General features: G+C 39.5%; 1 protein-coding gene across 1 annotated transcript in view; it reads left to right on the forward strand.

The window, feature by feature from the left end:
• The window catches only part of LOC108440564 (docking protein 3), a 38,135-nt gene extending 11,746 nt beyond the window's left edge, over window positions 1–26,389 (forward strand). The window contains exons 3-5 of the mRNA XM_017719488.2: window positions 1,589–1,703; window positions 22,021–22,193; window positions 23,097–26,389. Coding sequence (XP_017574977.2) covers window positions 1,589–1,703; window positions 22,021–22,193; window positions 23,097–23,891 — 1,083 coding nt within the window. The 3' untranslated portion in view covers window positions 23,892–26,389. The remainder of the gene's footprint in view (window positions 1–1,588; window positions 1,704–22,020; window positions 22,194–23,096) is intronic.
• The last annotated feature ends 1,101 nt before the right edge of the window (window positions 26,390–27,490 follow it).

Here is a 27,490-nt window from a genome sequence, read left to right on the forward strand (position 1 = left end):
TACAACTCGCTCATACTGGCCACTGGATATTCAACATGGCACCTCATGGCAAAGAACTCTCTGAGGATGTGAGAAATAGAATTGTTACTCTCTGGCCTATGATGGCCTATGCTATAAGAAGACTGCTAACCCCCTGAAACTGAGCTTTAGCATGGTGGACAGGTGGACAGGTTCTACTCAGAACAGAGTCCATGTGATCAGCATCATATCCAGAGGTTGGCTTCAAAAAATAGATGCATGAGTGTTGCCAGCAATGCTGCAGAGGTTGACGAACTGGGAGGCCAGCCTGTCAGTGCTCAGAACATACGCCGCACAATGCATCAACTCAGTCTGCATGGCCGTCATCCCAGAAGGAAGCCTCTTCTGAAGCTGAGGCACAAGAAAGCCTGCAAACAGTTTGCTGAAGACAAGCAGTCCAAGAACATGGATTACTGGAACCATGTCCTTTGGTCTGAGCTTGTTTGGCTCAGAGGGTGTCCAGCATGTGTGGTGGTTCCCTGGTGAGGAGTACCAAGACAACTGTCTCATGATGTAGCATCATGATCTGTGCTGCCAGCACTGGGGAGCTGCCTTTCATTGATGAATTTCAACATGTACTGTGACAGTCTGAAGCAGTCTGACTCCCTCCCCGCATGGCAGTTTTCCAGCTGGAAAACGACCCCAAACACACCTCCAAGATGACAACTGCCTTGCTGAAGGTAAAGGTGATGGACTGGCCAAGTATGTCTCCAGACCTAAACCTAATTGAGCACCCATGGGGCATCCTCAAGCGGAAGGAGGAGTGCAAGCTGTTTAACATCCATCGGTTCCATGATGTCATCATGGAGGAGTGGAAGAGGATTCCAGTAGCAGCCTGTGCAGCTCTGGTGAATTCCATGCCCAAGAGGGTTAAGGCAGTGCTAGATAATAATGGTGGTCACACAAAATATTGACACTTTGAGCACAATTTGGACATATTCACTGTGAGGTGTACTCACTTGTGTTGCCAGCTATTTAGACATTTGTTAATTTCTATAGTTTTGAAATATAGAAATGTGAGGGGTGTACACAGTTTTGCGAGATACTGTATATACACACACACACACACACACACACACACATATATATATATATATATGTATATATATTTATATATACTATAATGTAAATTCTGTATATATACATACTGTAAAGTATAATCAATATGTACAGAACACAGCTACAATTTATAACAACCTGCCATTTAAATCAGAATTAGTCCATAACGAAATCCTCTCAGATTGTGTTCTGACCAGTAGTAGCTATTTAGAAAGAGAAAAAAGGTACTGATGTCTATCAGCTTGTATTTACTGTACTAAGCACAAAAAACATAGCAATATTATTGTCCATAGCAGTTTTTATGCTTTAGATGCAGAAGACTATTATAGAAGATTATATTGAAGAATAGTTAATCATCAGTTACATGATTACACTCTGACTCACAAAATATAGATTGTAGAGCTTCATAACAGAGATGCTTTGTATAAACTCTAGATGGCTGTCCAGACCTTTAGAATTCCAGAGTCTGGAATGGACATAAACTGTGGTGTTTTTTCTTGGTCTGTTTCAGTTGAACCAAGCTGAGAGCAGATTAGCCGGGCATGGCAGTGTCCTTCAACCCCCTGTGAGAGATCCCTCGTCTGTGGAGATGAAGGAAAACTCTCTCTATGAGACCGCCGCCAGTGGTAAGACCACCACTGTTTACACTCATACTCACACACAAGCCATATATCCCTCCTGCAGGACTTTCACACACTCACACTCTCACATATACATCTGCAGTGGAAACAGAGTCGTACCCACAGGCGGTGATTTGTGTCTTGATTGCAGATTCTTTTTCATTCTTACTGGCCATTTGAAGCACAGCAGATATTCATTATATGTCTGCCGTGCCTCAGGTTGTTTCAACAAAGTCATCAAGTGAAATAACACAGGCAGTAACATATATGAGTCATACCTATGTTGTGCCCTCAGTTTTCTATATTCCTAGGGTCTTATGTTCCCAGGGCCCTTTATTTCCAGGGTCCTACATTCACAGGATACTTTATTGTAATAGTCCTAGATTCCCAGGTTCTTATATTCTCAGGGCCCTATGTTGTTAGGGCTCTATATTCTCAGGGGTCTGTGTTCCTAGAGTCCTATGTTTCCAGGTTCCTAGGTCCTCAAGGCCCTATATTCACAGTGTCCTTTATTGCAAGAGTTCTATATTCCCAGGATCCTGTGTTCCCAGATCCCTATATTGTGAGGGCCCTATATTCACAGGACCCTATATTGCCAAGGTCCTGTGTTTCCAGGTTCTTATATATATATATATATTTTTTTTTTTTGTCAAAGGTCTTTTTATTATTTTGAATGAGTTATTACATTAAAGAAATAAAATAAAATAAAATAACCCCAAACCCCCCCACTCCCTACTGCACCTATAAATTCTCTTTAAAAACAAACGCATATATGAACAAATACAAAATAGTAAAAGGTGGCTGTAACAGTCAAAAAGAGAAAAAAAAAGTAGCGGTAATAACAAACAGTGGTAGTACAATCTTATGCATCAATATCCACATTTGTTCCACATATGTAATGACAGGCTGCCAGATAGCATAAAATTTTGAACTATCCCCTCTTATTGTGCAGCAGACTTTTTCGAGATTCAAGAAAAACATTAAATCCCTAATCCAGTGGTTAAAAGTAGGTGGGTGTGTGTCTTTCCATTTGAGCAATATCAATCGTCTTGCTAACAAGGATGTGAAACCTATCACGGATTTTGTTGGTTTGCCTATACAAATATCTTGAGGTATCACCCCAAATATAGCCCCGAATGGTGAAGGTGAAATAAAAGCTTCTAAAACATTTGAAAGGAAGGAAAATATTGAATTTTTTCAGCTTTACTTTAGACCAATGTAAACGATGAACAACCTTGAAGTGCATCACAGTGTGTCTCAAACATATTGATGAAGAGTGAATTCTATTCAAAGCGTCCTCCCATATTTTTTCAGATATTTGTATGTCTAACTCCTCTTCCCATTGTTGTTTTAGTGAAAGTAGAGATTCAGATTCTTCTGAATTAATTAAAGCATATACTGTACCAATTCTTGGTGAGTTTGCAGATTCTAAAATGATATCTAGAAGATGTTTTGATGGCAAGGTGGGGAATTCAGGGTAATGTGATGAAATAAAACTACAAAGTTGTAAATACCTAAAAAAAATGTGAATGTGGGATATTCCCAATTCTGCTCAGCTGTTCAAGTGTTCCAAAACTGTTAGCAATAAAAAGATCTTTTATTCTATGAAAGCCCATGTCCCTCCATTTAATGAAAGCTGTGTCAGTTACTGAGGGAGTAAACATATTATTACCAATTATAGGTGCTAAACTGGAGGGATTTTTAAGTGAGAATGTATTTCTAAACTGTATCCAGATTTTTATGGAATCTTTCACAATCGGATTAGATGTATAGTTGGATAGTGGGTCAGGCATCGGGATAATTGAGCAAATCAATGCCTGCAGTGAGATAGGACTACATGAATTCCTGTCCAATTGCACCCACTTAGGATCACTCTGTTCATTTGTGGTACTAATCCAATATAATAGAATCCGTGCGCTACAGGCCCAATAGTAATACAAAAAATTTGGCAAAGATAAACCCCCTTGTGTACGATGTTTTTGTAGAATACTCAAGCGTGCTCTGGGTCGTTTATTGTGCCAGATGAACTCGACAAACAATTATTGATATGTCTAAAAAAAGATTTTGTTAAAAATATTGGAATATTTTGAAATAAAAATAAAAATTTTGGTGCCACGTTCATTTTGATTATATTTACCCTACCTCCCAAGGATAAAGGGAGTAGGTTCCACCGTTCAAGATCTTGTTTCATACTAGTTATGGGGGCCCCCCCCCCATAACTAGTATGAAACAAGATCTTGAACGGTGGAACCTACTCCCTTTATCCTGTTGGCATTATAGAGATCTCTAAACTTATGTGTCACCCATATTCCTAAATATTTAAACTTATTAGTGTTTATTTTAAATGGGAACTGATTTTAGTATGGCTGCCTTATTTACATTATTTATGGGCATGAGTTCACTATTTTCAAAATTTATTTTATATCCTGATATTTTACTGAAACTATTTAATGCATTAAGTAATTCTGGTAAACTAGACATTGGATCTGATATATATAAAAGCATATCGTCCGCGTATAAAGAAACCTTATGCTCTAAACCTCCTCTATGTATCCCCTTAATCATATCCTCACTGCGTAGTAATATAGCTAACGGTTCTATGACCAGTGAGAAGAGGAGGGGCGAGAGGGGACATCCCTGTCTAGTACCTCGCTCTAACTTAAAAAAGGAGAATAAAGTGTTATTTGTACAAATTGCTGCCAGAGGTGAGGCATAAAGAACCTCAATCCATCTGATAAATTTTTGACTAAAACCAAATTTTTTCATTGTGTAAAGGAGATAGTCCCACTCCACCCGATCGAATGCTTTCTCAACGTCTAATGATAATAATATTTCTGTATCTCCTGGTGGGGTGGGACTATAAAGAATATCAAATAACCTGCGCGTATTAAAAAATAATTGTCTATGTTTAATAAATCCAGTTTGATCATCTGATATTACAGAAGGCAAGATTTTTTCTAATCTTTGAGCAAGAATCTTGGCTAATAACTTACAATCTACATTAAGAAGCGAAATTGGACGATAAGAACTACATTCCACAGGATTTTTATCTCTCTTAAGAATTAGCGATATTACAGCCTGACGCATAGTAAGAGGCAACGAGCCAGAGTTATATGATTCTTCATATACAGACAGCAAAAGCGGAGCCAGCTCCCCAGCAAATGTCCTAAAAAATTCGCTGGGGAATCCATCAGGACCCGGACTCTTCCCATTCTGCAAAGATTTTACTGCTGCCAAGAACTCCTCCTTAGTCAGTGGCTCATCAAGCTGATTTAAAGCTACCGCATCAATCATAGGTGTATTAATTTTATCAAAAAACAATTTCAACAAGGGCTCGTCTTCAGGTGATTCGGAAGCATATAATTTTAAATAAAACTTAAAAAAACAATTATTAATCTGTGAATGATCTATATGTATGTTACCTTGTTCGTCCTTTATTTCGGCAATAGTTTGATTTGCTATTTTTTGACATAACTGCTGAGCAAGGCTCCTCCCTGTCTTCTCACCATGCTCATATGTCCTACAACGTAATTTATTGATCATATTTTCAGCATGTTTTGTGGAAAGAAGATTATATTCTGTTTGTGTCAACAATCTCCTTTTATACACATCAGGGGATGGACACCGGGCCATTATAGCATCTAGTTTCAGAATCTCTTTCGTTAATTCCTCCAGGCGTCTCATTTGATTTTTCCTTACAAAAGATGTGTACGATATTATTTGTCCTCTTAAGTATGCCTTCATTGCTTCCCAAATCAATGAAGGAGACATTCCTGGAGTTGTATTATGTCGCAAGAAAAAATTAATTTCATTTGAAATAAATTTCACAAATCCTTGTCAGCCAGTAGTAGTGTATTTAGCCGCCAGGGACGGTACTCATTGTGTGTTGTGGGTATTTTTAGATTCATCACCATTGGGCATGGTCTGATATCACTATGGCCTGATATTCACAACCAGTAACTAGGTGTAAAAGATGCATGTCTAGAAAAAAATAATCCATTCGGGAGTATGTTTTATGAACCTGTGAGAAGAAGGAGTAACTCCTGGAAGTTGGATTGTGGAAACGCCATATGTCAATAATTTTATAAGTGTCCAAAAAGGTTTTGATTGCCCGAGCAGACTTTGAAAGGGAAAAAGGTGAGGATGGACTACAGTCTAAAGATGAAAAGTTGCAGTTCATGTCTCCTCCCATGATAAAATGATGTGTATCCATATTAGGCAATTGGGTAAAAAGAGCTGTAAAGAAAGAACTATCATCCCAATTTGGCGCGTACACATTAAGCAGTATCACTGGAGTATTATGTAATCTACCTGTTACTAATATATACCTGCCTGTTGGGTCAGCCTCCACATTTGACATAACAAATGGGACTGATTTACTAATAAGTATTGCAGCTCCCCTTGACTTAGAATTAAACCCACCCCCCCTCAGCCTAGAATGATCACATAACCGTAGGTGAGTTTCTTGTAAAAAAGCAATTCCTGTCCCAATCTGCTTCAAATGTGACAATACTTTGCTGCGTTTTACCGGATGATTCAAAGATTTCACATTCCAGCTTGTGAATTTTACCTGGCAACCTGTCTTTTTACTCGTTAGACATGTGCTAGTCATATATTAGTTATAAGTGCAGTGCAATACCAAAGAAAATAAACCGCTAATATCTCTAATAACACAGCACACCTTAAACAAACAGAAATAATAATCAATGGTGCAGTAGAAACCCAACCCATGTCACCTAACATAACAAGGTGCTCTGAAACCCCTATGCAACAAGAAAAGCACACTGTGCTTATGGGAGAGAACTAGTGATACAAGCAGCTCCGCTGAGTACTTCAGGAAAATAATAGTAATAACAATAACTAAGTGGCCTATAGATCAAATAAACTTATTATGCAAAGCACTTGGTTATGAGCAACTCCAACATTAGTCCACTCGTTTTTTACTTCAGTGAAATTTGTAGTGTCCGAGTAGTCAGTTCCACAATGTGTGCCTTTGCCTTTGGTTACTCACCAATGGAGCGTCAAGTTTCAGCCGTGGCTAGCTATCTACCCAGTCTGTGTCATGTTGGCCCTGACATATGCCATTGCCTACGCTGGGTCTTGGAACTCTTTCTCAGTCCCATTATGTGTAATGCAGAGCCTAGTTGCGTAAAACATGACGAAACGCGTACCTTTCTGCCCACGGAGGATGTTCTTCACTTCGTTGAATGCTGATCTGGCGCGGGCTATACTAGGTGGATAATCAGGGAAGATGAAAATCTTAGTGCCATTATACTGCAGAGAACTAGCTTCCCTGGCTCGACAAAGAATGTCCACACAGTCCTGATAGTAGTGAAGTTGGGCCACAATAGCACGGGGTTTGCCACCCTGCTGCCTCGATTGCAGACCACGGTGCGACCTGTCTACTACAACCTCCTTCTCCATACGCAGGGCCACTTTTAGTAACTTAGAAACCGCAGCAGGCGAGCTCGAGCCAGGACCCTCAGTCACATTGAGAATTTGGATGTTTGATCTCCACATTCGCCCTTCCAGGTCGACGCATTTCTCCTGCAGACCAGCTACATCTTTGCTAAGCTTGTGCACCGTTGTTTGCAGAGTGGTGATCTCATCTGAGCATGTAGAGAGGCTGTGCTCCATTCCAGCCACGGTTTGTTTCACACTGTCCACGTCTGCACGTAGCGCGACCACACTGCCTATCACTTCTTCCTTAACGGCACAAAGCTCAGACCTCATTCCTGCAAACTCGTCAGCGAGTACACTTTTCAGCTCAGACCTTAGTAAAGTGGTGATGTCTTCCTTCAAAGAAGAAAGAATCTCGGCTTTCATCTCCGCCATCACTGAAGTTTTCTCGCGGGGTGTCGCTTGGGTATCACCTGAGGCGCTAGGCCTGTTAGCAATGTTTCTGCCCGTGTACGTGAATTGCCGTAGATTCTTGGCCATTTATTTGCGTAATTCACATGAAAAGCAAACGGGTGAATTAAATATACAATCGGACAACTAACCTATGGCTTTGTTTTAAAAAAAAACGCCACAAGCTATATTTTATTAAAAGTTCCCAGCGGAGCTCAAGAAACCCCAACCTACTCCATTGCCTGCTCACCAGCGCCCCCCAGGTTCTTATATTTTAAGGTTCCTGTACTTCCAAAGTCCTGTAGTGCCAGGGCACTTTATTTCCAGATTCTTAAATTCAAAGGGTCCTTTATTGCAAGGGTTCTATATTCCCAGGCACTTACGTTTCAAAGGACCTATGTTTCAAGTTCCTGTGTTCCCAGGGGCCTGTTTTTCCACTGTCATATATTCCCAGGGTCCTATGTTCGCAGGGTCATATATTCCCAGGGTCCTATAGTACCAGGTCCCTATATATCCAAAGGCCTATATAAGGGCTCTATAGTGCTATGGACCTATATTAATAGGTCTTATATTACCAGGGCCCTTTATTTTGTCATTCAAATTTCTAGAAAACAGCTCTATGTTAAGTTCCCTGTGTTTCCTCTGTAATTTCGGAACACATGACCCTGGGAACGCATGACTCTGGGAACATACGGAGCATAGAACCCTGGGAACAAACCTATATTCAGACCCAGCTTGCCTATCTCTCTCACATTGCAGCGACAGTGTGGAATACTTGTGTAGGGCTCAGTGTGACTGTTGGAGCTTGAAGACTGTATCTTGTCCTCCACAGACTGGGAGAGCAGCTTCTCTACTGCCAGTTGTCTGAGTAGTGCTGTTACTCATTGGTTTACTACAAGTATTTGTACTTTTGCTTGCATATTCCCTGTGTACTCGACTACCAACTCAACTCAACTCAAATTTATTTGTAAAGCACTTTAAAAACAACAGAGGCTGCAACAAAGTGCTGAACACTGCAGGTATAAAACAGACATATAGACCAGTAAACCAATAAAACCATACCAATAAAATAATATAAGCTATAAACAGTAAGAAAGTAAATATAAATAAAACCATACACAAATAAGATGCAGGAATAAAATTATGTTACATGAAAGGCCAAGGAATAAAAGTGGGTTTTGAGGCTGGTTTTAAAAGTTGACAAAGAAGAGGCCTGTCTAATAAAAAATACCAGTTGCTGAAGTAATGCTGTTGCTAACTGGTTTACTACTAGCTAGGGAAACAGCATGGAGCGGCATGCCTGATCACCAGCAAAACCAGCATGTTGTGTGTGAATACTGAAATGTTGGACCATTTATTTTTAGTTAGTGCACTCTACATATATAAGCTATATAAGTTAACTCAAAAAGCTGTGAATTTACCTCAGAATCTAAACTGACCTGACTTTATTTTCCTTTAAATAAGAACTGAATTGGTTTCCAGACAAATGGGCTGATCTATGCTAACTGCTATACTCAGTCTCGGTTATAAGGCATAATGTAGATTTTATTGCTGACTTTTGTCAGACTAATCTGTTTGGTTCAGTGACAGGACTAAAGAGCTTTCTCACACTGGGTGGTGAGGTCTATAAATCCTTGGAGCTGCCCAACTCTCTCCTGGGACCTGAAACTAGGGCCCCCCTCCCTCAGACTCCGTCGACACACATAGAGCCTTATCTTTTCAGCCAGGGCTCCATTGAAACATATGGAGCCTTCTCATAGTACTTTCAAACAGCAAACAGCTACATGTATATTAGAGCCCAATATCATATCAATATCATGTATAACATTTTATCAAGCCTGATACACTTCACTGACACTGTGGTCTTTCTGGAATGTATCTACACCCTGGTTCAAGCTGAAAGGTGTTCTATGGGTGGACACATTCTATGGGTGGACACCTCTGCACTCTCTGTGGGTTCTGCAAAGTCAGTGTGGTCTCTTGTCATGCCTCAGCTTTATTTTCAGAAGCATTTCTGTGTGACATTGTTGGTTTTAGAACCCACAAAGCTTTGTACCACAGCTAGTGATCAGTAGGAATGCAACAGAATGTTAGCTATGAATAGAAATCTATACTGAGTACTGTACAACCAGCGCACAGCCAAATGATGTCACAATTATCTAAAGTACTTCACCCGTGACTCACTTAGCTGTTAACTATCAGCGGTTAACCTTTAGAAGTGTACAGTCCCTGTAGTCACCATCTAGGGTGTTTTCACCCTTCTTCTGAACACTTGAGTCCACACCCAGAATCGATTCTGGGCTAGATGCAGGACGGTCTCCTTATTACTGGTTTGTTTTCACACACGAAAAACCCGCCCGAATGGTGGATCAATTGCGTAACACTTATGGAAAAAATATATATTCCAAATGTATTTACCAAATATATGTTTGCAATGTATGAAAATGGCAAACAATATAATTGTTAAATAAAATTTTAAAATACATGTATTTGCATTATTGTTGTAAACCATGACTTACAATTTGGCCATCATTTGGGCCATAAATGTCAAAACAAGACCAAGAAATGATTGACAAACTCTCGTCTATGACAATGCTCATTTCTGCAAGTGCCTCTACTGGATTTCCAATAGTTTGTTAGCACTAAGATAACACTGGTGCACTGGTGGAGTAAAAACATATATACCCTTAAATGGCCAGGACTCACTGGCAGGCCTAGAGTTTTATTACATCCTTATATAAGCTAAGAATAGTTCAGCCAGTTTGCACTGAAGTCTCTGTACTCACTGAATGATAAGCCTTAGTATGTACTAAGAGATTTTAAAGGGTTAATGTATATCTGAACTTGTATGTATCAGTTTTACAGCGACTCTTTCAGTAAAGAGTTCTGAGATAGAGCTGCTGCTGCTGCTTTACAAACCTAACAACTGCCTGAAACCTGCTTAGACTACGACTTCCATACACAGTCCCTGGCTTATCTCGAAATTCCAGAGGCCTAGTGTGACATTAGTGCTAAGCTACAACTGGTGTACATGAATGTTGAATCCGTTTAATGGGGACATGATGAATGGATCACCAATGAGATGTTTAAGACAACGTTTAAGACGTTGCTTTATCCACACACTAAAAATGTAACCCTGCTTCCTCAGGTGCTCAGGAGGAATTCAGAACCACAGCTACATTCTTAACTAGCGCTCTAGGCTTTTTCACTACTTGTTCCCTGTGGTCATATTTGAATTTGTGCTTTTGCCTCCTTCAACCTGACCTGACCTATTCTGTTCTGTTTAGTTTCCTAAAAATGAGCAGACATGGTGTTTAATCAAACACAGCATTGATTCGTGGTTCCCTTCACACTCTTTCATATGCAGTTATATAAAAAGAAATCAAAGGGAACACTTGCTGCAGGTATAACGATTTGTTGCTAAGACCATTAAAAGCTGAACATTGTAAACTTTTTTGAACAGGAGTTCAAATGCCGGTTCCTTTTCATAATGTATTATTTACATGCAGCATTGATCAGTCCTATAGAAATGCTCCAAAATTCCTAAACTATACATTAAAGTATATATGTGGCATTTGTATGATCGCATGTCCTGTTATGGTATAAAAACAAGCAAGTGTGAGTGTGTTTTAGAGAGGGTTTGTTGAGCTTATTTTAGTCTGTCCTATTGCAAGGACAAACAGCCTGTTTTTTGACTCAGAACCTCAGGCCTGAGACAAAATGACCATTCGGGCCACAGGTGGTCGACCCTGATTCCATTACAGTCTGCTGGGTAGGCCGAGCGTCCTCAGCTGTGTGTGTTCAGATGCTGCAGCACCATCTCTAATAAAACCAAGCAGCAGAGGGACATAAACTTACCCACAAAAAAGTGTGTGAGAGAGAGAGAGAGAGAGAGAGAGAGAGAGAGAGCAGGAGAGCCAGACTGAGAGAGAGGAAGAGAGAAGAACGAGAAATAGAAAGAGAAATAGGAGCGAGGGAGACAGAGAGAGAGTGAGTGAGACAGAGGGGACAGAGAAGAAAAAAGCAAGACAGAGAGAAATAGGAGCAAAGGAGATAGACAGAGATTGAAAGAGACAGAGAGAGAGAGATTTGAGAGAGTGAGACAGACAGAGAGAGCAATCTGAAAGGGAGGATTAGAGAGAGAGACAGAAAGAGAGAGACGATGAGAAAGAGAGCGAGAAGGAGAAGACAGAAAGAGAAAGAGACAGAGAGAGAGAGAGGGAGAGAGAAAATGAGAGAGAAAGAGGACTAAGGGAGAAAAGGAGTCAGAAAAGAAAAAGAAAATAAACAGGAGAGAAAGAGAGAGAGGAAGAAACAAAAACGAGAGCGAATTAAGAACAAGTTTCAGAGAAGAGCGCGTGAGACGAATGAGACACATTTTTATTCTGAGTGACTCCTCATTTCTCTTTCTCTGTCACTTCATTCATCCACCCGGTCAGACAGAGCTGGTCGAACACCATCCAGCACATCACCTCGGAGAGCTGATCCTCTCACTGACGGAAAAAGAATGAAAGGCATAAAAAGGAAGAGAAGCATCCTCGGCCTGAAAGGCTATTAGAGCATTCAGAGTGTGTGGTGTTTGTAAGGCTCTGCAAGGCCATTTCTGAGTGAAAACATTCAGCTAAACAGCACCACTGAACAAACTGTACTGTCCTTGAACACAAACTAAACCATCTTTTATTCTGCCACTGAACTCTCCACTGCTGGAGCTGAGTGGAGGTGAACGCTGTCAACATCTGTTGCTTTGTTTTGCTGCATAATCAAAATCCATCATCTTAAATGCAAGGAGAACTAAGCATGTTTAAAGCGATAATTTGGAAGAAAAAAAAAACAAGTACAATTTTCCCCCTTTTCCCCAACATGGAGTCAATCAGCAAAGACATGTTTGGTGTCAGAAGTTTGTTTCTTTAATTTCATGAGCCCAATGTGGCTGACGAGTGATGTTACCAATTAACCAGTTAATATGGGGCTAACTGCACGTCTTACACTGCATTTACACTGCTCTGGTGTGTCAATGTTTTCAATGACAAATGTTGGTTCCATCACTGTATGATGGGCCATGCACACCCAGTTTGTCTATATAAAACACTGGTTCCAATAGATCCATTATAAAGGAGAACCTGCTCAGACTACAACTTGTAGTAACTAGAACTTCTAGAAGGACCAGAGTGACGTTTTTCCTCACAAAATTGGTCTCATTGTAAATCATAGCCCAGCTATAACCACTTTTCTCGCATCTCTGACAGGAAACTTTTACTTAGAAGAAGAATAGTTTCTTTTAAAATATCTTTCAATGTTTGATCTTTTACGAGGTTGAGATCAGCTTCTCATTCACCAGCTTCTTGTTCAAATTCTGCCATTCTTAAATGGTGCCTGAGGCACCAGAATGTAACTGTTGCACCATTCAAGGTGGAATGGGAAAGAAGCTGACGAATCCATGAAAATGGATACTAATGTTTTTAGCTTCGTTGTACTTTAGTCCATGTTTATAGACAACAGCATGTCATAGGCCTGCTGAAAAACAACATAGAAAACCATTAAGTGTTTTTCTTGGATGCTGATGGTTTTGTTATGTGTTTTGGCTTGTTTTAAGGGTTTCATATCACAGTGTAAAGGATCTTACTGGTTTAACAGGTGACCACCAGCTGGGATCTCAAGGTGGTATCTAAAGGTTCTACAGAAAGCTAGTGATGACTGTGGGATGCAGGTAGCACCATGCAAACCTGGTGCATATACGCTTCCATTGCTAATCACCTACGTTAGCCTTGTAGCTCCAGCACTAAACCTAAAGAAACCAAACATATCCTGGTTGACCGACTGCATTTCAAAAAGGGTGGAAATGAGTTTTTTTTTGCCAAACTGTCACTTTAACACAGAAGTGATACTTTAAAGACCTGAAACAGGTTAAACGTTTTTGTCACAAAGCTGTTTAAGGCTAAAACATGATCAGACGCTCTTCTCTAGTGCACCAAGCAGGATAAAAAACACACCTGCTGGCGGTTAGCCTCGGTGATAATTGGATTGAAAGCGACAGATTTGATTGGACGGCGAAGCGTGTTTGGAGTTGAAAAGTCGCCGCTTGCTCTGGGAGTTCAACATCAAAGCAAAAGCTGAGCACAATCAGAGCCTGAATCCTCCAACGCTTCAATACAGCAACAGGAAAATTACCAACAGTGAGTTTCATACAGGCCGTAGAAACGCTTGCCGAGCTACAGTTACTCTGTAACGGGGATAATACTGTCCATTCTGTCTATACACACTCACTGCTTAGTTTAAACACAGACGTGTTTACGTGACACAAAATTTCAACATCCTCAGTCAATGTTCCACATTTTGTTGATTTTCTAAGTGTAAATAAGTTACACTTCCTCTGCAGAGAAACACTCCTGCACATTGTAAATTTACTGAATTTAACGTATTAAGAAACAAAACCAAAACATAAAATGTGACCTGTTCAAAAGTTATGGCACATATTATATTTAATGTTTCGTTTTTCCCCGATGTGTTAAACAGATGAATAGAAATTGTGTACTTAAATCAGCAAAAAGATGAGCTGGTTTTAAAGCTCAACAAAAAACACTTTAGTAAACAATATAAAAAAGGCTTTAGTTTATTATTTTATTGTAATTTATAATTACTAATAGTGTTAGTGACCTTTTTAATATTTTTCTTTTTGTTGTTGTTGTTGTTATTATTTATAAAAAAACTTTTATAAAATTTTATTTTAGTTCTTTAAGAATTCTATATAGAATCATGAACACTCAAATTGTACATTTTTTAAAGCAAGCTCATAATGAGCAACGGTACATACATTCAGCAGGTTTAACTTGGTTTAACTTGCTGAGATGTAATTTTTGTAGAGTAAAGGTTATAACATTGTACCTCCACACATTCCTTTCTCTTTACTGTCAAGGCAGCATGTTTGGGGGAAGGTGAATGGCTGCAGGCTCTGTGATAGAAGGTGTGATGGTAAGGTTCAGTCTAAAAGAGGCAGTAAACGTGGCTCTGAGGCCGCACTGTTTATTTTCTGCTCAAGGCTTGAACATCTTCGACCTGCTGGGGAAGGAAGTGGTTTTGCTTTTTTTGGCCTGCAGTGAGAGAGAGTAGCGCTGTATGATTGTGATTACAGTGCCTCTGTCTGAATGTCTTTTCAGCAGAAGCTGTGGAGACCTGCACCATTTTCATCGGTTCGTGTTTGTATCTGTGCTGTTTGGAGTGAAAGTGAAGGCCGTCCTGGATCCCCTGTAGATCTACACACTGAGGGAAATATAAAGTTGTCTTAATTAGGGCTCATTATTGATTCTGATATCAATATTTCACTGCCAGTTCATGAAAAATTCTCCATCTTATTGATTTAAATAAACATTTAGCATGTCCAATTGGCCTGACTGCATGTCTTTGGACTGGGGGAGGAAACCCACCCAGACACAGGGAGAACATACAAACTCCACACAGAAAGGACCCTGGTCACCCAGCCAGGGAATTGAACCCAGACCCTTCTTGTTGTGAGGCGACAGTGCTACCCACCACACTACCGTGCCGCCATGTATCCCACATTCCGTCCAATGACTGCTGAGATAAGCTCCAGCACCCCCTGCGACCCTGAGGGAGAGGCGGCTTAGAAAGTGTGTGTATCAATCATTTAATCAGTCATTTAGAGACAAAATCATTTGTTCCTGTTTCCTTGGCTCAAGCTAATTTGGAATTTTGACAATTTAGTTGTACTTAGATTTTTTGCCAATTTTCATAAAATGCAAAATTCTTTTGCAAACTAGCCCTAGGTTTTTCACCAAATCCTTCTGTAAATGGAATCAAAAATGGCAAGGCTCTGAACCTTAATAATGATCAAAACCATGTTCAGAGCATCTAAACGTTGCATGGTGCAAACATTAAGCATATAAACAACAGCATGGTGCTAAAATGAATTTAATTCATAGTGATACTTGTTTGTAACCCTCTATATCATCTATAATGCTAAACTAGGCAGATTTAATCCCCCAGCATTGACATGAAAAATATTGGATATCTGCATCGTGACTGAGATCTGTTGGTTGGCTTGTGATTGGTTGTTGGAGTCATATGACAAACTGAGGAATTTTGGGAAGTGGAGTCTGCAATGAAATGAGAGTCTGAATGAGAACCAGGAGCATGATATGGATAAACATGCTAGGTGACTAAATGTGGGGCGGGGTAGCAGTGGTCAAAAAACTTGGGATCTGCCTGGAAAAATCATGGAGATGTGAATCTATATAGATTCAGCACTGTGTTTGTAGAGTAGATAACAGTAGATAATCCTGCCTGTATTTTTCTCAGGGCAACACCAAAGGAAGATTCTGGTGCTTTGGTTAAAATAGTGATGAGATAAATGTAGTGTTGTTTATAAATTATAAATGAAGTGATCGAGGTCATAACATTCTTGTGCATGGTGACATGGTCCTATGACAGTTTTGGCTTATACTGAGCACCATGCAGACATAATCAAGACTCAACTGAATGGCAAAAATCATATTTTAGCAAGTGTAAACATCTTAAATCTAATCAATATATTTCTCATTATGAGATTGATGTATGAATATTAGAATATTATTCAACCTATTTCTATGCATTTTTGCTTGTTGAAACAAGTAAACAAGTAAAGTCTGTTAATGGAAAAAGAGTCACTTTAATAATATAAAAATGCTTAAAACAAGCAAAAATGTCTAGAAATAAGGTAAATATTCTTGTAAATGTCATTGTGAGAAATATTAGATATACTGACAAGAGTAACTGTCTCTGTGGTGAAACCATCTCTTGCTGTGATTGGTGTTTGTTGGAGCTCTTGAACCCCCTCACGCAAACATCTTCTCTATGGTAGAGAGTAGTAAACCTGTGGTTTACTACTAGCTAGCTCAGTGTAGAAGTATAGAAGGCTAGAGAGGGTTGAGCAACCTGTGTCTCGGTTTGTCCTCAACAATGAACTGATGAATTGAGGTCATTAGGAGGCTTTTTAATCAATGTCTTGACAATCAGCGCTGATTGAAACTCACCACAGCTAATTAGTCTCTCCAACAGAGCAGCTGAGATCAGCTCCACTAAGCCCTACTGCCCCCACTAAGCACTGTAAACAATCACATCATGTATAATTACACATGTCTATCCTATCAAAACCTCATAAATCCGTTTATTTCATTTACTAACAATTGAAAACATTAGCTGGCATTTACATGGTATGAACATGTAATGATATAAAGTCACTGTTTTGGAGATGAGGTTTTGTTACAACAGTAACAATGTACAATCCTATATACTGTTGTATGAACACCTGCTCTGCTAACATATGAATGCTAACAATGTTAGCATTAGCTACCTTTTAACCACTACAAGCTTTTGAGAAAGTAATAATAGTAAAAACAGTTATGGTACACTAATTAGTAAAGTAAAAGAGCTTAGTGACTTTATTGTTACCTGAAGTAAAGAAAGAGAATCAAATAGACATATAAATAAATAGATGTTTCTAATTACTGCCCCCTAAAGCAGGGGTTCTTAGCCTTTTCCATGTAAAGACCCACCTGTGTATAACTACAAAGCATCATCATTATCACAATCATCATCATAATCATCATCATCACCGTTAACCGCTTAGTCCAGATAGGGTTGAGGTAGCAGTTGGGAGAGCAGAGAATCCCAGGAGACCCTGTTCCCCGCAACTTCCTCCAGCTCATTCCCAGGGACCCCAAGCCGCTCCCAGGCCAACTTGGAGATATAATCCCTCCAGTGGGTCCTAGGACAAGCCCGGTCTTGTCCCAGTAGGTAGTAGCAGGTACACCCACTGGACGCCTCCCAGTGGGGGTGTACCTGCAAAGAAAGCTCATTTCCACCGCTTGTATTCACAATCTCATTCTTTCAGTCATTACCCACAGCTTATAACCATAGGTGAGGGTCGGGATGTAAACCGACTGGTAAACAGAAAGCTTCGCCTTATGGCTCAGCTCCCTCTTCAGCAGTACAGTCTGGCACAGTGACTGCATTACTGCTGCCGCCTGTCCCAGCGACCTCAAGATCCCTCTTCCCATCACTCGTGAACAAAAGCCTGAGATACATAAACTCCTCCACCTGGGGCAAGTCCTTTCCCCTTACTTGGATTGGGCATGCCATACTTTTCCGGGCTAAGACCATGGACTCAGACTTGGAGATACTGATCTGCATACCAACCGCTTACCATTCAGCTGCAAACCACTCCAGTCATAAGTCTTCTCCAAATCCACAAAACACATGTAGACTGGGTTGGCAAAATCCCATGCCCCCTCAACAATCTGTGAGAGGGTGAAAAGCTGGTCCATTGTTCCATGGCTGGGACAGAATCCACATTGTTCCTCCTGAATCTGAGGTTCAACTATCGGTCAAAGTCTCCTTTCCAGCACCTTGGCATAGACTTTCCCAGAGAGGCCGAGCAGTGTGATACCCTGACAATTGGCATACACCCTCTGGTCCCCTTTCTTAAAAATAGGGACCACTACCCTGGTCTGCCAGTTCAATGGTACTCTTCTTGAGATCCATGCAACATTGCAGAGCCATGACAGCCATGACAGCCCCACAATATCCAGAGCCTTAAGCATCTCCGGATGAATCTCATCCACCCCCGGTGCCTTGCCACTGAAGAGCTTGCCAACTACCTCAGTGACCTCCACCAGAGAAATGGAGCTTTACATGCCAGAAGCCTCTGGTTCTGACTCCCATGAGGGAGGCATGTCTCCCAGATTATGGAGCTCCTCGAAGTGCTCCTTCCACCGACCCACAATATCCTCATTTGAAGTCAGTGTTTCTCCACCCCTGCCAAGGACAGCTTGGGTGCAGCCACCCCGACCACTCCTGAGTTGCTGGAGAGTTGTCCAGAACCTCCTCGAGGCCAACCAAAAGTCTTTTTCCATGGCTTCACCAAACTCCTCCCATGCCCTGGATTTTGCTTCTGCCACTGTTGTGGCGGCCACTTTTTTTTCCTGTTGGTACCTATCTGCTGAGTCGGGAATCCTTCGGGCCATCCAGTCCCTAAAGGCCTCTTTCTTCAGCTTGATGGCCTCGCTCACCACCGGTTTCCACCAGGGGGTTCTTGGGTTACTGCCCTGACAGGCACCCTCAAGCTTTTGGCCACAGCTATGCCTTGCACATTCCACAATGGAGATTTTGAACAGGGTCCATTCAGACTCCATGTCCCCTACCTCCTCCAGGACATGAGAAAAGCTCTTCCAGAGGTGGGAGTTGAAATCATTCAGAAGAGGGGTCTCCAACAGTGGTTTCCAGCACACCCTCACTATTCGCTTGGGCCTACCAGGTCTGACCAACAGTCTTCCCTGTCATCTGATCCAACTCACCACCAGATGGTGATCATTTGACAGCTCAGCACCTCTCTTTAACCGAGTGTCCACATATGTTCCCAAGTCAACAACAAAGTTGATCATTGACCTCTGACCCAAGGAGCTCTGTATTCGAACTTGATGTTCATTATGGACAATCCATGCTTGGCACAGAAGTCCAATAAAAATTCACCATTTGGGTTTAGATCGGGCTGGCCGTTCTTCCCAATCATGCCTCTCCAGGTCTCCCAGTCAGTGCCAACATGAGCGTTGAAGTCTCTCAGTAAAGACTATGGAGTCTGTAGAGGGGACCCTTTCCAGAACCTCGCCCACTCGCTCCAAGAAGGCAGAATGCTCTGACCTGTTGTTTGGTGCATAAGTACACACAACTGTCAGAGTTTTCCTCTCTGCAATTTTAATTCGCATTGAGGTAACCTTCTCGTCCATTGGGACAAACTAAAACTACATGGCCACCATCCAGGGACTTGTAAATGCTGACACTGAAAACCTAAAAATTAGGCCCTGAAAAAGATGAGTTTGGCCTTTCTGGTGGTCAGTAGGTTTGTAACATTTGCGGTTATGTTAAAAAACATAAAAGGATTTTTAAAAAAGCACATGGTTGTATTGATGCCAAAAAGAGGGAATAAAGAATAGAACCAGGAACGGCACATAGGCTCTAAAGGTGTCAAAAACATCAAAAACATTTTTTAAAACATGAAATCTGCAGGCACACTTTCAAAGTTCAGTCTAAAAAGTTGGCTGATCATTTTCTTAAGTAATCAAACACAGTCAGTGATGTTGAGGTCAGTCCATTGTTCAGCTTCTTTGTTTGATGTGTCTGTCTCCTTTTCTCAGTGAGCCTTCTTGACAGCTACACATCCATTTAGACCCATAGCGCTGAGTTGACTTCTCACAGTGGAAGGATGAACAGAAACACCTGTGGATGTTTTCAGATCTAAAACAGCTTGATTTTCTCCTCTCTCTCAAAGATGAAAGCTTTAAGTGCTATTAATCTGATGAGGGCAGTTTTGGTGTCCACCAAGTCTTCCAGGTGGTTGTTAAGAGCCAATTTCTCTGTAGCTTTTAATCAGTTGTGAAACTATCTCTTTTACTTTGTGGCTGTTTTGACCAGAAATTAAATAAATGTGTGGTCTCTGACATATGCATAGTACAGACTGATTATTTGCATGTTGGCAGTATTAGTGCTCATGTAAGATTGGTTCTAAGCACAATCTGTGAAGATTATATGCACTCTTGGGAGCATGTGAGAATACAGATGAGGCTTGTGCACTAACGTGCCATATAAGCATGAAGATGCATCAGGCACGCATGAATATGCACTGCGGTGCCTGTGTGAAAAGGCTTGAAGCCACGTAACCAGAACAAGGCATTAAGAAAGTGTCCTTGACAGCAGCTTTTTGCTGAAATCAAAGGCGACTTCCAAGTGAAACTGTCTTAAAAATAGACAGACATTATCTGTAGGGGGAGAAAAAAATAAAGAAAATCCTGTCACTGAGCATCGGAGGATGAAATGAAAGAGCAGTGCAATTGTGCAAAATAAGAAACAAAACACTTCCCTTATTCCACTCAAAGAGGAGGCCACCTGATTGAAGTGAAATCCTTTGCAGAGTAATCGAGTTCCCCCCTGACTGCAAAGCCTTGTGGGTAATCTAAAGCTATAGGAGCTCAGAGGGTAGTCCAGGTTAAGCAACACATGCAAACTCTGCCATGGCATGATTATCTCTTTAGTTGGGCTTGGCACTCGGGCCATGCCTCCAGACGTGCCGCCGGGCTGCTATCTCTGGGGGGCAGTGCTGAAAACAGCTGAGCAGAAAAGGAAAACAAATAAATCTGATGTTCTTCTGGGCCTGCTGGGCACCTGGCCAGCTGGACCTGCACCCGCTTCGTCTAGAAACGCACAGAGGAAAGTAAAAAAGACCTCTTTGTACTCTTCAGAGAGTGACAGCTGTGAATATCCGCTGAATGAACAAAGGCCAAGTTCAGATGGACCTTGCTTTTTGCTCTTCTCCTGCAGACATCCATCCAATTCTGAATTACAGAGTTATCTCAGGGGAGGAGGATGCCCCACAGGCTCTTTCAATAACACAGTCTTGTGCAAAAAAGGCATCTAGCAGTGTGGAAAGGGAGCTGGGGACATGGGCATTGAGCCCTTCCCTACATATTTACCCTCCAGTGTTTTAAAAGAAATTTATTCTTAATGAGATGACAGTGTTGCTAAATTGACCTATCCAAGTTCCAAATGGGTTTGTTCGGAACATGGGGCTAAAACTTGGGGTGATGGCTAAATACAGCCATGGGAACATAGGACACTTGAATAAAAGACCCTGGGAACAAGGAATATTGGGAATATAGAACCCAGGGAATTTAGGGCCCTAGGAATATAAGACCCAGGAATTATAGAACCCTGGAAATACAGAACCCTAGCAATATAAGAGCCTGGACATATAGGACTCTGGGTATATATGACTTTTGGAATATAGGACCCTGGAATATGAGACCCTGGGAATACAAGGGCCTGGGAATATAAGACGCTGGGAATATAGGACACTGGAAATATACAGTACTAAGAACTTATGACTCTGGGAATGTAGAAATATATTGACATATGACCCTGGGAATATGAACTAATATAAAATATTACATTTATACTGATATAGACTCTGGGGATATAGGACTTTGAGTTTTCCAAATTACAAAGAGGGAACACAGATCCTGAGGAACATAGGGCACTGAAACATACCGCTGTTTTGTATACATTTAAAGTAATTTTAAAGTGCAAATAAAGGGTCATAGGAACATAGGAATGACCACTTACTAGCTAAGTACCCAGTGATCACCAAATGAACAGGTCAGTCTGTGTTCAGTTGTTACCATGTGGTTTCCATGCCATACCAATGAGTAATGCTGGGCATCATCAACAAGCTGCTTTAGCACTTTTACACATGAGGCCTGGCTGAAGCTTCACTCCACCTCTAGGCTGAACTTCTACATGTGAGATTAGGAAGGGCCTTTTGGTGACACTGCAGGAGATTTGAAATTTAAAAGATTTAAACATATTTCAGCACACTGCGTGTTTAACTAAGCAGTGTGGTCCTTAACATACTCCTCTCTTTCTGTTGTAGCACGAGATTTCCTGGTCATTGCAATGGACACAGAAGCGGCAATCCGGTGTAAACTGTACGGCGAATACTTTCTGACCCCACATGATGACTGCATTCTCCTAAAGGACTGTAAAACCAAACAGGTCATCCTCTCCTGGCCGTACTGCTTCATCCGGAAATTCGGGCAGGACAGGGTAAGCTGGAGGTGTTTCTTTGACATGTAGTTTTGTATCTCATGGTTGTCATAAAAAAGGCTAATATCTCAGAAATGGTCACTTTATTAACCTTATTTTCACATAATCACTGTGTTGGGAGATTATGGCCAAAGTTTCCAGAACAGAAGTGTCTTTCGTCACTGTTTTAATTAAGTCATGTGAATATAAAACTCCCAAAATGTAAAATCCTGGAACTATAGAAACCTGGGAATTTCCTCTTTACAAACATTACTGGGTCTGCGTGCAGCCAGGGGGCAAAACTGCTTTGGCAATCAGCTGGTGATGAAATTGCAATGTTAGTCAGCTGCTGTAATCAATGTAGATTTCATATTGTTTGTTAAGTCTTTTTGAATCAATAATAAAATGCAACTTCAGAGTTGAATCTCTGTTTAAATTTAATTTTCATATCAACATAACAATGTAAAATGTTAGTTATCAATAGTTGACTATCAGTATCAGCTATTAATTACTTATCTATGATAAATGCCCCACTAAGTGAGCTACTGACTAATGTTTGGCTAATAGGAGCTATCAAAATCAATGTCTATGAATTACGCCCAACTTAGCTTGTTTTGTTGTTTGTTGAGCCTTTTAAAAGTCTTAAAATTTTGAAAAAAATACAGAGCTACACAGTTTTTTATGTCAGCAATGATATCTATTCAAGAATGCAATTCCATTCAAGAACTGTGGCTCTGTTGTGGTAATGAAGGTTCATTTTGTAATCTCTCATTCTGAGGACGTTCTCATTTGTATTTGCATGACTTTTCTCCTGAGGGAGATCAACAGCTTGCTTTTAGAATCACTCTATAAGATGTAGGCAAACTTCAGCCTGCAGAAAATAGAAACGTTAACGTTTCTGTTCCCTCTTTTTTTCCTCTCCAGCTGTCGTTCTCCTTTGAGGCCGGTCGCAGGTGTCAAACTGGTGAGGGAAGCTTTGAGTTTACAACCACCAATGGAGAAAGCATCTTCAGAATCATCAGCGACGCCATCCAGAACCTTCCGTCGGCCGAAAAACCAGCAAATAAACCCAAAAACTCAAAAAAAGCAGATCCCGCTCCACAAAGCATGGATGACACATGTGTTTACAGTACAGTAAACCACACATCATCTGACTGTGCAGGCCAGGATGCCATGCTTTCTTCTGGCCCAAAGCAGCGCTCATTAAAAAAACTGACCCCAAACTTCAGGAGCTTGTCACTGAACTCCATTGAACCTCCAAACAAGGGCCAAGTAAGGAGTATCAATAGCTGCCCTTCTTCTACTTCCTCTTCAACCCCTCAAGCCCAGGAGCCTCTTTATGCTAGCATTAGCAAACTTCGCGGTCAAAATGAGTCAAAAAATGACCAAAAAGCCCGCCAGCATGGCATCAAAGACTACATACACGAGCTTGGTCCACTTCCTGATCCTCTGGAGAGCATGACTTATTCTCAAGAAGAACCCATAGAAACATCTCAGAAGGACCTGCTTGGTCTGTCTGAGGACTACACTGCTGAAGCCATTTATGCAGAACCAGAAGACTATGAGGCCAGGGCCCCTTGGGAGGTGACTGATGCTTATAATCACCCAGAGGAGATAGAAAATGATATAGACGATGAGAAAAACGGAGAAGAACATGAGGACTATACGCCAGATGGATTCTCCACCTATGATAACCTGATGAGTAAAAGAAAGATATAATGTTGTGATAAGGTCTTAAGCTAATGTCCCTTTATCGCTGTGTTAATAATAGGAATATCATTAATATCAAAGGTAAAGTTAACATCTACAAAACCATATCCAGTGGTTTTTCAAAATTTCTGCATCATGAAATAGAAAGACATAAACAAAGTCATTCAGAGTGGTTTGATGTAAAATGTTTAATTGCAGAGAGTAAGTTATTACATGAAATGAGTATGAATACATTGCCTGAAGCCTGAAACACTGAGCAATTAATAATCTGATAATGGCAAAAAAGATTATTTTGTAAATATTCCAATTAATGCATTGACATGCTCTTAGGTAATCAGATAATGGGAAAACTCTGGGCTTACATGAGTCAGACAGTAATCAGATTTCTGCTTTGTAACCGGCCGATAAACTCATAGAAGAAGACATAAACGTAATGTAAAACTCAAACTTCATACTTTTTTTAAATACATTAATTTATCTGAAAATATTGACATACATCATCTAGAAGATGAAGAATATTTAAATACTTCATTTCATAAAGTCGGATTCGGTTTTCATTCCAAAAGCGTTTTGCTGCATCTTGCAGTAACGCTGCTTGCTTATTTCTGATACCGCCGTCTGAGACTGAGAAATCCGAAAGAAATCAGAGTAAGAGTTTACATGCACTGAGAAATCTGATTACTGAGCTAAAATCCAGCCTCTGTATTGGATTTCTAAATGGATGGTTTATACAACCATTTGAATAATCAGATAACCACAGAAATTAGATTATGATCAGATTATTGAGGGCATTTATGTTTTTACAATAATTTTGAAAAGAAGGCAAGTAGAAATCTTGTTTTTTCCATATTTATCACTCTTTTCCCATCATAAACATTCCATATAAAACTTAGAAGGCACGTGTAAGTTCACTAGTCCTTTTGTGTTGTAGACATGGCGGCAAATGGTTCCTATCACCACCACTGTAAGGAAATCACTAAATTCTATAAAATGCATCATATCCAAGCAAACCACTCTGAATGACTTTGTCTACATTTCAAAAATTCAATTATGTGGAGGTTTGGAATCTCCTTTTAATAGCACAAGGAAGAAATGTTAAAAACCCTTTATGGCATATTGTTGCATTAATTTATCAAGTACAATGTAAAAGCTTGTTTTATTTCTTTTTTCTTAGGGAAAATTGGGGGCTTTATGTGTAACTTGGTAGACTTTCATCTGATCACATACTTTCGAAATTGAGTCTGTACCTCTTTTCACACAGTTCACATGTTGATGTCTAGCTCCTGAATAGCTCCCAAACCATAAACAGACGTATAATTCCATGTTTACACACAACTACTAATCAAGACAAAAACACAATCATTGGAAGGTTATAATTTCTTTTTCATAAATAAAGCTTCGTTAGATTTTATTTGTCTTAAAAAATTTGCAAAAATAACATTGTTGCCATAAGGCAACAGCATGCACCAATGGAACTGCAGTATTGAATATGCTCTCGTTGGACACCAAGCTGATGTTGTTTTAATCATTATAATTATTTTTATACTTTTCTGTTTTTAAATCATTCATACATATATGGCTTTTATGCTGTCATGTTTTCTTGTCTTGCCTCAAAGATAAATGTTTCCTATGGCAGGACATGAATTCACTTTCATTCTGTGCTTACAGACCACATTGTGACATGCTGTTGCTATATGGCAACAAAATGAAAAGTATGCCTTCTTCCCAAGAACTCCCCAACCGAAACTTTTAAAAATATAAAAAAATACTTCTAATAATTATAACATTTTCAACAGGAAAACCTATTTTATTGTTTTTCATATATATTTCCTAAATTATGCTGTAAAGGGTTAAAATCTGTTAGTGTAATAGTAAAGTCTTGAAAAGTTTTGAAGTTCAAAATGTAATATCAAATAATATTCAATATTAATATTCAAAGTATTAAAATAAAATAGAATACAAAGTCAAAATATGTTGCATCAGCACCATTTCTGCCAGACATAAGTAAGCTAAAGGACAAAACAGTGTTGACATAATACTATTTCTTGAATTCATATGAAAATTATGGATGCATTTACATAAAGTGAGTTTAGAGCAGCACTTTTTAGTGCAGTCATCAAGAAATGAAAAGCTGGAATTTTCAAATGATGTAAACAAAAATGTAAAAATGGAGTTATAAGTAAATTAGCACAGCGATGATATGGCTCTGTTTACTTCTGTTAGTGTGATAGCATTGTAGCATGAATAGGATGTAGAACAGAATGTGCTATGAATATGCATGAACAGAATATGCTATTCTGCATGCATGTATGTTTAAAGTATATGCATCCAGATGTACAGTAATTTATGTGCATAATTATTTGCTGTTATTGATTTATCTGTGTATTTATCAAAAATATGATTTGATCATTATTATTATTTTTTAACTATGCTAATGCAAATATTTTAATCCTTTAAATCTATTTCTAGTTCTATTCTGTTTCATATTGTCAACTTATTCAACCTGTAGTACTGCTTTCAGAATTATTCAAATAAACCAGCGTTTTGAAATTAAACATCTTTGTGCATGTTTCTAGCTAACAATGTCGAACAGTATCTACTATGAATTTCAGTATCTACTATGAATTGTTAAGTATCTTCTATTAATTATTCAGTACATACTATGAATTATTCAATATCTACTATGAATTATTTAGCAATTACTATGTATTATTCAGTACCTACTATGAATTGTTTAGGATCTACTTCAAATTATTCAGTACCCGTTATGAATTACTTGGTATGTATTATGAGCTATTCCATATCTGCAATTGAATTGTTCAGTATCTACTATGAATTGCTTAGTATATTCGATTAATTGTTCAGTACCTACTATGGATTGTTCAGTATCTACTACAAATTATTCAGTACCCACAATGAATTATTCAGTATCTACTATGAATCAGTACCTGCTATGAATTATTTAGCATGTATTATGAGCTATTCAGTATCTTTTTCAGTATCAACTACATATTATTTAGTATGCACTGAATTCTTCAGCATCTACTATGAATTAGTCAGTATCTCCCATGAATTATTCAGCACCTACCATGAATTATTCAGTACCTACTATGAATTGTTCTGTATCCACTGAATTGTTCACTGCCTACTATGAATTTTTCAGTATCTACTGATTTATTCAGTATCTCCTATGAATTATTCAGTACTTATTATGAACTATTCAGTATCTCCTATGAGTTATTCAGTATCCACTATGAATTATTCAGTACCTGCTATGAATTATTTAGTATGTACTATGAGTTATTCAGTATCTACAGTTATTCAGTGTTCACTGCCTACTATGAATTGTTCAGTAACTTCTACAAATTATTCAGTATCCACTGAATTGTTCAATTTCTAATATTAATGATTATTCAGTATCTACTGAATTGTTCGGTATCTACTATTAATTATTATTCAGTATCTACTATGAATTGCTTACTATTTTCTATGAATTGCTCACTACCTACTATGAATTATTCAGTAAATCCTATAAATTATTCAGTACCTACTATTAATTATTCAGTCTCTACTATGAATTCTACAGTATTTACTGTGAATTATTCAGT

The sequence above is a fragment of the Pygocentrus nattereri genome, chromosome 18 (genome assembly GCF_015220715.1).
Source record: "Pygocentrus nattereri isolate fPygNat1 chromosome 18, fPygNat1.pri, whole genome shotgun sequence".
NCBI lineage: Eukaryota > Metazoa > Chordata > Actinopteri > Characiformes > Serrasalmidae > Pygocentrus > Pygocentrus nattereri.